This window comes from Kogia breviceps, chromosome 17, assembly GCF_026419965.1.
Source record: "Kogia breviceps isolate mKogBre1 chromosome 17, mKogBre1 haplotype 1, whole genome shotgun sequence".
Lineage (NCBI taxonomy): Eukaryota > Metazoa > Chordata > Mammalia > Artiodactyla > Physeteridae > Kogia > Kogia breviceps.
The window spans coordinates 37,810,230-37,822,653 of record NC_081326.1 but is presented as its reverse complement, the minus strand read 5'-3'; the positions used below and the strand labels follow the sequence as shown (position 1 = coordinate 37,822,653).

Here is a 12,424-nt window from a genome sequence, read left to right as displayed (position 1 = left end):
TTCTAAGCACTGTACACACATTAACTCATTTAACCTTCCCAATAACTCTATGAAATAGGTACTATTATCCGCTTTTACAGATGAGCAAGATATTCCAAATCACCCAGTTACTACGTGGTGGAGCCAGGACTTGAATACAGGCAGTGCGGCTCCAGAGTTTGTGTTCTCAGCCACTATCCTTTACTGCCTTACTGCCTCTCTTATAGGCAATGTATTTTCTTGTGAACCATGACATGCAGCCAGGCAGTCTCCTAGCCCATGGACTATCAATTATACCAGAGCAATCTGACTGTGGAAGGTCCCCTCTTGCCCCTCTGTCCATTCACTTACTCTTCGGGGTACTGAGTATTCATTTGTAGATAGGCTGGGAAACTTAGCTTGGTTAAACTCTCCATACACTGTGGCTTGATGTAAAAGCCTTTAATGATATGACTCCTGTTTTCCTTTCCAACCATCTCCCTCCAAAACCCCCAAGTGTACTGTCCTGTGTTCCTTTATGGGATAGTCAGTCAGGTTTGGCCACAAGAGGAGACACAGTAGAGGCTCAGGAAGACAAAATTTATTATACTCACAGGTCAGAAACAGGAGGCACCCATGCCATGCAGAGCCACATGGGGAAGCACCAGTGTTGGTCAGGAGGCAAAGGGACAGGAGCGAGGGGAGAGCCTAGGCCATGGCCTTTATTAGTTTCTGCATTTCTGCAGGAAAGGCAAGGCAGGGCAGTGTAACAACTTAGGACTGGTTACTTTGAATAATTACAGCGGGCTCTAAGCTATAGGGGTGGTCCCTGGTTGCCTGGTACCTGGTCCTGGGATGACTAAGGCAGAGGAATATTGCTTCCAGGGAGGGTAAGGGCCAGATAGTGCAGGTATGGCTCTGGATTGGTGCATATCACAGGCCTGCTTCTGTCTGGGTCCTTCGCTACCTCTAAGAATTGGTTAGTCTCAGCAGGGCAGTCTCTCCCAGTCAGAAAAAAATTTTAAGATGTTAAAACATCATAATACACAGAATATTTTTTTTAAAAAATATAAATATATGTATTCTGTATTCAAACAATCTGTAGCAGCCAATGGCCATGTGCTTCACCTCAGAGCATATATTGTTCCTTGCTTTGATTGCACTTGTTTTGTTTATCTTAAAATCTTAGATCAAATACCACTCTGTCAGGTCAAAGCCCTGATGACCACAGATGAGCAGTTACGAGCTTTCCCCACATCACACCCTAGTGGCCGCAGCGCTTTTGAGATCGCTGTAATTATTGGTTAATATACCTGTTTTCTCTACTAATTGTCTTATCCTTCTGAGGGGCTCGGGCGTGGGAATGGGTGGAAATGTTGCTTGAATGAATGTATAAATGAATAAGCAAATGAAATAAACCCTCCCTTCCAGAGACAACATTCCACTCTCTACTCTTTTCTAATCTGTACCACAAACCACACCTACAACATGGGTTAAGAGCTCCTTCTTGCCTCCTTTCACTAAAGGTCTGACATCTACCAAGGCCTCTTCCTTGTTGAGGCTGGGGTGACTGAGGCAGAAGTAAGGTCCAGGATTTTCATTGCTGAGTTTCTGAAATCAGTAATCTCAGTTTTAATATCATAGAATTAATTTATTAGCAACATGGAATATACATTTGAAGGCACATATTTCAAACTAAAATATTTTAAAATTCCAGTGTTCATAGTCTACTATTGTAAGCCTACCTTAATGAATTAATCCTTACAACAAGTAGTAAGCAAAGGATCTTATTTCCATTGTAAAGATGTGGAATGAAGCTCAAAGATGCCAAACAACTTGGTGTAAAGTCACAAAGCTAGTAAGTGACAAAGGGCAAAATTCTAATTCATATTCATGGCTTCTGTTACTAAATTTGGAGCATTTTTCCATTAAGCCACATGGCTCTTCAATTTACATTTATTTGCCCTCAGCTTTTATTGTCAATGTTTACTGACAACAAAAAGGTACATGTTTCATGCTTGCAAGCAGTGTTATTGGTCATTTTGAATGCTTCTCAAGCTAGGTAAACAGCAGAGCCTTCTCAAAAGGCAGTTTGCTAGGGAAGCAGTATGAGAGAAGTAAGCAAGTATAAACATCTCATAATAGAGAGACTGATCTGCAGAATTATTTCAAGGGCCTATGCATTTCTAAGGAGGATAGAAAGCACACAGCAGCTTGTAAAAAAGCTCTAGGTGAAACTAGGGTCATTATGAAATGACCAAGAGATTTATCAAATGTTTCTATGTAATCAGTAAAATTAAGGATATAATATACAAAGTACAGTGGGTTGGTTTTCCAGAAATACACAAAAGATTATGGGTCTAGCAGAAAATTAAGCACATGATCACAAAGTTTAAATCATGGCAATATGAACACAAGAGTCAATAGTGTATGAAAACCTGTACACCCTTTTATGTATCTAACCAAAATAAAAATAATATTGTACAAAACTACTTTAAAATGATATTTTAAATGTCTTTTCTCTGTCTTAATTTATCAGCAGGTGAGCCAACCGATCATATCTTTTTAAATTTCCACTTAGATACACTCACACGAATATTAACTTCTTTTATGTAGAATGAGAGTTGTATTTCTTTCATAAGCTTCTGAGTAGGTGGCTTTAAAAATCCATGCTGGGGGCTTCCCTGGTGGCGCAGTGGATGAGAATCCGCCTGCCGATGCAGGGGACACGGGTTCGTGCCCCGGTCCGGGAAGATCCCACATGCCGCGGAGAGGCTGTGCCCGTGAGCCATGGCCACTGAGCCTGCGTGTCCGGAGCCTGTGCTCCGCAAAGGGAGAGGCCACAACAGTGAGAGGCCCGCGTACCGCAAAAAAAAAAAAAAAAAAAAAAATCCATGCTGGTACATTTACTTATCTCTGAGGCTTTTAGAAAGTCATTTCTGTACTGTGACCCTTAAGAAACCAGAGTTTCAAATCCTCACCTTATTAGCCTCCCCTCTTCTCAGTCAACCTCAAGGTTCAGAGAATGTAAAGGATTCAGCTTTAGCAATGGCTGGGGACACCCGCCCCAATACTGTTGTATTCTTAAGCGCTATTTCATAAAATACATATTAATAAAACAGGAAAGAGAAACACCAAATGTTTTATTCTATATTTTCAATTCAGTAATATAAACAATATTTACATAGCATTACATTTAAGTATTTACACAGCATTAACATAGAAGGCAGTAAGAAATGTTGCTTTGGGGGTTAATGACCATTATACTTGAAATAAGGTGACTTTCAAGTTCATGGTACACAGTGAACAGGATTATTAAAGAGCATATTGAAGAAAAATAATATCACGGAAAATTATTAGCCACATGGCTCAGGATTTACATTAATTATGTTTTGGCTCCTCATATTTTTTTCCTTATTTAAAAAAAAATACTAGCCTACTAACTTATGAAGCCTTAGTTTACTTTCAATAAATCACCTTGTTAACATAACTTACAGTTTGTTATTTACAGTCTTTAAACATAATTGAAGAGCCAAGCTTTGGGAGTGCTCTTAAAATGTTAAGTAATATATAAATGTATAAAAAACTATATTGAGGAAAATGTCATATATTACAGCTCAATAATATAAATTATTAGACATATAAACAAACTTCATGGAGAGAGTATATTGACCTAATAATACAGGTATACAAAGGAATGTCTATGTACCATTTCACGAGGCGCCTATTAATCCAATAGTGAATCAGTCCACTGCCAAACAGGGTGAACAATTAAAATGAGGCAAATTGATTCAGCCCATATACAATTTAAAATTTCTAAGTAAACTTGAAAATATTTTCAACATTTATTTAACCACAAAATATGTAAAACAAAATACTGAATTGAAAACTAGGCTTGAACTTGGAATCAAAATTCTTTTCCAATGTGAGAAAATATAGGCAAATCTAGTTCATAAAATAATCTACAGAGACAAATGATGGGGACTGTTTTGAATATCATTAAAAAAAGTTATGCTGAAAGCAATATTTAGAATTTTTTTGGTCCCATTGTCAGAGCTATCTAGTCTATGAGCTGGTGAATTAAATACCATGCATAACAGGAAAATACTATTTTCCATTGTATCACACTACATGTTCACAAAGCAAGTTATGTATCTACAAGTTATAAAAATAAATCTTTCTGTAGATTAAAAAACAAATAAAAATAGAATAATTTGTATTACAAGTTTTAAAAAATATGGCAAACTAACCTGATAATCATGACTTTTTTTTGCCATGATTATAATTGTCTTTATCTATTCAATAAATTAAATCAGAAATCTTTGATCCACCAATGTTTTGGATGCCAAATTCTTCTGTCCTACTGTATTACGAATAAATCTGAAAATCTGAAAAAAAAAGTAAAACAATTCAGAAGGAAAAAAAATATAAAGGAAATTAATTGTGCACATCAATTAAAATATCTAAATTAAACTAGCTAATTTTCTCAACTATTTATTTTCATGTATCAGACATCTGAATTCCATGGTGATACACAAAATTATTTCAAGACTATTATCATCTTTCATAATACTGAAGCAGTGTGCGTCCCTATTCAGAATATATTTTTATAAATTAATAATACAAATCCCCTTATGTTCACAGGAATATACTTTTAAATATTTGGCAAGACAAGTTTCCTCTAGCTCTAAACGCTATGGAAACATCAAAAGAACTGTTAGGAACAGAATTTGTTCATAATTCTAGATCTCTATCAAAAACTAATACATTGTATCTTATTAACTCATATACTTCTTTGACATAGTGGGGAATATTTGGGTGACATGAATACTAACATTTCTAGAACAAATTTGGTTTTTCTTAAAGTCTCCATTTCAGGCTCCACACTCATCCACGCAATTGTTTTCTAATCCAAGCACATAGGGGATGTGTGAGAGTTACAACTTAAAGTGGCTGAGCCTGGAGCTACATATCAGAGCTTGCCTTTTTGTTACAGTAACATCTGGTGCAGAGGGTGAATGGGACTCTAATTACTGCTCACTGCTCGCATCTAGGAGAGATGGGTAATTTAAATGTCTTCCTATTAGGTTCCTTTCACATTTGCTCAAGCAACTTATGCCTTCTCCGAGACCTCGGTACTTCACTGACCCTGAAGGAAAGTGTAGAATGAACCTCGTTGAAATGTTTTTCCTTTTTTTGGCAGGGCTAATCATATTCTAAATCTTTATAAATTCCTAGTGAGAGTATACATTGTTACTCTCTGCTATAAAAATAAATATCTACTTCTAACATATTTCTTTTAAATGAAACCCAGAAAAAATTCTTAAATTTACCTCTTGCTGTAGGTATGTAAGGAAGGATGCTAAAATAAAATTTTGGCAAGCCAAATCCACAACACAGAAGAACATCAGATCATAAATAAGAAGAGTGGCTTCATTTCCATAATACAGAACACTGCTGAAAGAATAACTTTCATCTATCAAAAAAAGCAAGTTATAAGACATAAATTAGAAATTTAAAAATAGAATAAACCTGTGATAAATTTCTGGTGATAAAACTTGGATATTTAAAAACAACTAGTTACTATAATACTTCATGGCTATTGTATGTCAATTATACCTGAATTTAAAAAAAGAAAAAAGTGCTTCATGGTTTACAAAAAATAAACAAAGGGCATTAAAATTTGCTAATCTAAAAGGTTAATCAAAGAACTCTGCTCATAAAAATCAGTTCTAACATTTGCACCAAGGGTTGTAATTGCTAGTAGTTTAAGTATACAGTCAGTATCTTTCAATGATCAGGTAATGACTATCCCTTCTCTATTTGTTTATATAACTAAAGGCTAAAGAATCTTAGAAAGATTCTCTAAGATAGATTAAGTTTAAAAAGCAAAACACACTTTTCTGTACAGCAGAGAATTAACACAGCATTGTATATCAACTATACTTCAATTAAAATAAATAAATAAATAAAAAGCAAAACAAAACCAGCAAGGACTAGAATAGTGTGCTATAATTTATGTCTCAAGTAGTCCCCTAAGGCTCTTCTCTGAGACTTCTTCTCTTCTCACTCCCCAAGTAGGGGTTCATCCTTTATGGGATGTGAACACCCTTTTAAGATTCTGATGAAAGCTACAGACCCTTTCACGAGAGGGAGTGGGGGAAGTACACATATACAAATCTTGCACACAATTTCAGGGAGGTACAGAGAATCACTTCAGTGACTCAGCTGCCCATGGATACCCAGTTAGGAACTCTTGTTTTACACAAGAGGACATCTGGCTTGCTGCTAACATTCTTTTTTGATCAGGGCGTTAGTTATAGGAATATATTCAGTTTGTGAAAATTCACTGGCCGTTAAGCTATATCCTTACAAGATATGCACTTCTGTACATATAGTTGTATACATATTAAAAAATAAATAAACAAGCCAGCAATATACACTCTTTGTGGGTGACCTTTCACTGCCATTGCTCCAGCAATGACCTCATTTGATGAGACTCCCCAGCTTACTGTGTGCCTTCACTTTCTCCTAAGATCCAGTCCCCCAGTTCCTTACATTTAATGGCTTACTGGACATCTCTTCCTAGATGTCCCAAAGGTACCTCAAGACACAACATATTCAAAACCAAATTCATCCTCTTTCCTTCAAAACCTGGTCCTCCACCTGCACTCCCTGTCTCAGTGAAGGGTGGCACCTCTGCCAACCACCTAGTCACACACGCTGGAAATCCGGATGATTTTTGACTACTCTTTCTCTCCTACCTTCTTTTCCTTAACATCTCTGGAAATCTTTTCTTCTTTATCCTCATCACTACTGCCTTAGCTCATATTCTCCTAATTTCCCAATAGAGATGAAGAAGTTGTTGATGATGATTGTATTATTATTATTATTAGAAACGGTAACATCATTTTTCTGAGCTCCTACCCATACCAGGTTCTTTACACAATGATTACACATGTGTAAACGCAACAACCTTTAGAAGGTTATACTTAATTTTATAGAGAGGGCATTAAAGTTCAGAAAGGGTAAACAACTTTCTCAAGTGCACAAAACTAGTAGTCAGATTTTGAACCCAAGACCAGAAAACGTTGAAAGCTATATTCTTTTTTTTTTTTCTCTTTTTTTTTGTGGTATGCGGGCCTCACTGTTGTGGCCTCTCCCGTTGTGGAGCACAGGCTCCGGACGCTCAGGCTCAGCGGCCATGGCTCACGGGCCCAGCCGCTCCGCGGCATGTGGGATCTTCCCAGACCGGGGCACGAACCCGTGTCCCCTGCATCGGCAGGCGGATTCTCAACCACTGCGCCACCAGGGAAGCCCGAAAGCTATATTCTTAATGACTAAGTTATATTGTTATAGTCTTACATCTGTTTAACTCAACCTATTCACTACTGCCAGAATAATTCTTCCAATTTATAAATTAGATATGCTGAAGGCTTTCTGATGACATCCATGTTCATTAGCAGTGGTTTCCAAATTGTTCTGATCATGTATCCTTATCAGAATAAAATGCTGAGCATGCATCCCATAATAGGCATAGTTTATTAATTACTACTACATATAATTTTTCCAAAATATAAATTAAGAATGATGGAATTGCAAATATACAAATAGACTTTAATATTTTCTTCTCACACCTCCATGGATCAACCTGCACACACCTTGTAGGACAAAAATTTTAAAAATGTCTTTGGAAACAAGTGCTCTATAGGATAAAGCAAAACTCCTTAGGGTGTCAGGCAAGGCCTTTGGGATTCAGTCTCTGCCCTCTTTATTGTTCATGCACTCTCTCTCACTGACCCACTTCATTTGAGGCTTCAATCAAGTTCCTAAGTGTATAATGCCCCTTCCCCCTTCTGCACAAACGTCTTCACCTCTCTTACCTGGACCCTCCTGTTTGACAACACCACCTTATTTTTTAAGATCCAGTTCAAACTTCACTATGTTGCCTCTCTGGCTTCACCCTGTATCTAGTTAGATTTTCTACTTTCCTTTCTGCACCCAGTGCAACCTGTGTCTACACAGACTTCTATCCCAGCATCACTCTACTCACCCATCACATGCCTACTTTCCACAGTCTGCTAAAAAAGATGCCCAAGGGAGGGACCATTAGTCTGTGTATCCCAGGACTGACACAATATGTGACACTCAATAACACAAGGGTAAGTGATATCTAGGCCAGGACACTGCTTATACCATTTCCATTCTTCCCAAGCCACACAAGAGGTTATCAGTCACATTGACAGTGACATATATACTTCCTTCTTAATGATAAAAAGAAAAATTAAATGTTAAAGATAAATCATGAACATTATTCTTAAGTGTTTCATAAGTGTGCCACTGAATGAACAGTCCAATAAAATCTGAACTTTATGTATTTGTTTTACTATCTCTTCCATGTCTACCACTGATTTTGTTTTGTTTTGTTTTGTTTTGTTTTGGCTGTGCCGTGTGGCATGTGGGATCTTAGTTCCTTGAACCAGGGATTGAACCCGTGCCCCCTGCATTGGGAGTGTGTAGCCTTAACCACTGGACCACCAGGGAAGTCTTGTTTGATTTTGAAATTCAGCTTTTTTTTACTTTCTTGTAGAATAATTATCTTTTATATATTTGTTTCTTGCTATTGATACATGACATAATAAAATGGGACACAGAAAACTACTATAATTCCTTGAAGTTAACTAAGTTCATTATGTTTCCTATATAAAAGTATAAAATCAAAAGACAGGAACGACAAGCGTGTTTTTTTCAAACTTGGAAAATAATAATCAAGTTCAGCACAGGCATTTGAAGGATACCATTGTAAAAGATGCTTTTTTCCATTGGTTCCATGAATTCCATTCCAAGAATTCTTTCAAGAAGCAATTTATCTTTTATAAAGTAGTCCATTTCCTTATGAACCTAATATAAAAAAACGAGAGTCATTTCAAAAATAGCAGTGAAATGAATGCTTCCCAGTTTCTGTAAAATCAGAAGGAGAGAAAAAGAAAAATGAATAGGACACAAAGAAAATCTGTTCTTCAAAGACAATTTACTATGCTGGACTTTATAACAAAATACACTTTAGGAATGTTTTAAATTTTAAATGCTATTAGTAGTACTTAAGACTAGATATACTGAAAATCAATTTATAACAAGCTTTTTAGGAATACAACCATAGCATATTTCTATAATAAATAATTGATATTTGTCAAGTAACAAAATTCCAGTACAGACATATTTTAAGGTAATCATCATGCTAATAGACATGTAAAACTCTTTTTCTTTTACATAACTTAACTCCATCCCTAAGCCACAGTATTAGTTTTTACAGCAACAAACGAACAAAAAACCCCACAAGGCGTAAGTCCATTGACTTGGTTAACCGAAGAAATAATTGACACTCCTCGTTAACTTTTTTAAAATTGCATTTTGATTCTAGCTTAAAAAATAAATGATGATACATACATGATCGATGAAAGAGCCAAGAAATTTATTCATAGTATGATATGCTTTTATACTCTGCTCAAAAGTACTTCCTGATAAACTCAATAGTCTAGCAGGGCCATTTTTCTAATGTGAAAAAGAGACAAGGATAAATGCAACATGCCTTACATCCTTGGTATCTAAATAACATGAAATACTGACAAAATATATGTTAATTGTACTTTATACAAACCATTGTTAGTGTCTCATGAATTCTGTCATACTGTTGTCTCATCTGGCTAGAAATAGCAATTTGAAAAGTTTGACCATCTGTATTGGGTATCAAACCTCTTTGGCTACACAAATTTTCCTGAAAAGTTAAAAATTTTAAATTAAGATCAAGATTATGAACATTTTGCCTATCTTAAAAAGAAAATACAATATTTAACATTACAAGATTTGGAAGCCAACTGAAATTGTACTGAACTATTATATTTGAGACAAAGAGATTCTAACAGTATTCAAGGTTCCCACTCCCCTATAGGTTTTACTAATTTCTATTTCATCATACTTCCTTGCAGGTGCTATATCATCTCCTTTACTCTGCCCTACTTAAAAAAAAATCTCATACTAAGTTCACTGTATATTGATATTCTTAGCTTTCTTTATAATTAATTTATTGCTCTTTAATAAATGACAAAAAGTCTAGTCATAGAATTAACTACTTTTATAAATGGTCTTTTTTGTTTTCTAAACACTTTAATATGCTTCCTTAATTAATTCCAATAAAAAAGGTAGTGATACATGACCCAATGGTTAATGTTATAGACCAGATATCTATTTCAAGTCTCTTTGACACGACTTGAATCCTGAGAACCATATGCCTGTAACATTTTGCCCTACCCCCGACCTAGCCAATTCTCATAGATGCTTTAGGGTTCAGCACAAGTATTCTTGCCTCCATTCTCGAATTTATTTGCCTACTCTGGAGATTAACATTCTCCTCCTTTATCTAAACCTAAGCTGGAAACATAATATAACACTTGGTTTTCTACTGACTTAAAGGCAGTCTATGTGTAGTGAATTTCTCTATTTAAAAAAAAAAATTTTTTTTCCTGATTAAAAAAGCACATGCTGCTACAAATAATTTATAAAATATGGAGAAATACAAAAAAAGAAAAAAAATCACCTATAATCTGAACACCAAGAGATACAGGTATTTTAAGGTATTTCATTTCCAGTTGTTATCTAGGCATATACATATAGATGGCATAAAATTGGGATCGTACTGATTTCTTTTTCACTTAACATTATATCCTCAGCAACTCCCCATGTCATTAAATGTTCTATAAAACATGATTTTTAATGTTTACCTAGGGTTTCACTGTATAGGTAAACCAATTTACTTAATATTCTCCCAGTTTTACATATTTTTTGCCCTTATAAATAAGCCCTGTGATGAAGATCCTGAACCTAAGTAGTTATTCACATTGCTAATTATTTCCTTGAGTTAGATTAATAGAATCAGTAAGTCAAAGATAATGAACTCTTTATTTTTTTCATTTTTGGCTGCATCAGGTCTTAGTTGCGGTACGCTGGCTCTTCCTTGTGGTGCGTGGGCTTCTCTCCAGTTGTGGCATGCAGGTTTTTCCTCTCTCTCGTTGTGGTGTGTGGGCTCCAGAGCACATGGGCTCTGTAGTTTGCGGCCTGCAGGCTCTAGTTGAGGCATGCGAGCTCAGTAGTTGTGGCGCGTGGGCCCAGCTGCCCCGCAGCATGTGGGATCCTAGCTCCCTGACCAGGGATTGAACCCGCGTCCCCTGCACTGTAAGGCGGATTCTGTACCACTGGACGACCAGGAAAGGCCCAAAGATAATGAATTCTTAAAAAGCTCTTGCCAAATGCTTTCCAGCAGGTTTGTAAAAATGTATTCTGAGACCAGTGCCCATTTCACCCTGTCCTTGATGCTACTATTAGCTTTTTAAAAAAAAGTTTGGTAATTTGAAGAAAGTAAAAATGTTATTTTTACATTCATTTCTTTTATGATTTATGAGTTGAATATTTTTTAGAGGTTTATTAGTCTCTTCTGTTTATTTACATATTTTAAAAAATCTTTTTGTCATTTTTCCATAGGAGTTTTTTGTTTCGTTTTGGTTTTTTGGCCATGTTGTGCGGTATGCAGGATCTCAGTTCCCCAACCAGGGATTGAACCTGTGTCCCCTGCAGTGAAAGTGTGGAGTCTTAACCACTGGACCACCAGGGAAGTCCCTCCACTGAGGTTTTAACTTAGTTTGCTTACTGATTTATATGACTTTCAATAGTTATCAATGTTTGTCATATTTACTATGATAATTTTACCCCATGTCTTTTATTAATATAATTGTTGTCTACACAAATGTTCTACATTAATAAAGTAAAATCAACAAATGTTACCTTTTTGATTCTTTCTGTATTTTATGCTTAGATTGTCATCTCCCAATCTGAAATATTCTTTTCTAGGTTTTCATAGTTTCATTTTTAAATTTAACCTTTCAGTCCAGGTATAATTTCTAATAGTTAACCAACTGATTCAGTTCAATGTATTAAACAAATTGTTCTTCTCTGAGATGTTGTTATCATCTATTAAGTTCTTGCAAGTCACAGGTATAGTCCCTTAATCAATAAATCCTCTTGGTTTTTTCTCTTAAGTACATATTTTTCTTTTTAAATTTTCTTATGGAAGTTTTCTAATATACATAGTAGAGAGAACAGTAAACCATCCATCACCTAACTTCAACAATTACCAACATTTTACCAATTTTCATCTATCCTCCCAACTTTTATCTTTTAAAGCAAACCCCAGATACCATGTTATTTCATCTGCAAATACTTCTGTATGCATCTCTAACCAATAAGACCTTGAAAAAAGTGCCATTTTCACACCTAATAAAATTAATCGTTTCTTAATATAATTTAATATTTAGTCTATTAAATCTCCAAGATTTTTCCCAAAGATTTTTTTATAGTTGGTTTGTTTGAATCAGGATCCAATCAAACTCTACACATTGTATTTGATTGGTTTTTT

At 35.6% G+C, this 12,424-nt stretch overlaps 1 protein-coding gene across 5 annotated transcripts in view; it reads right to left on the bottom strand.

Annotated features, from left to right (window-relative positions):
- Positions 1-1,592: 1,592 nt before the first annotated feature.
- TMEM67 (transmembrane protein 67) overlaps positions 1,593-12,424 on the bottom strand; it is a 62,213-nt gene continuing 51,381 nt past the window's right edge. For 3 of the 5 annotated variants that reach the window (XM_059042874.2, XM_067017955.1, XM_067017952.1), the window contains 5 exons: positions 9,617-9,733; positions 9,406-9,510; positions 8,757-8,859; positions 5,292-5,434; positions 2,389-4,346 (listed from right to left, as the gene is read on the bottom strand). In XM_059042874.2, the coding sequence (XP_058898857.2) occupies positions 4,266-4,346; positions 5,292-5,434; positions 8,757-8,859; positions 9,406-9,510; positions 9,617-9,733 (549 nt within the window). In that variant the 3' untranslated portion in view covers positions 2,389-4,265. Of the gene's footprint in view, positions 4,347-5,291; positions 5,435-7,482; positions 8,920-9,405; positions 9,511-9,616; positions 9,734-12,424 lie in introns of those variants that run through there. The other 2 variants (XM_067017953.1, XM_067017954.1) reach the window with 2 other exon arrangements.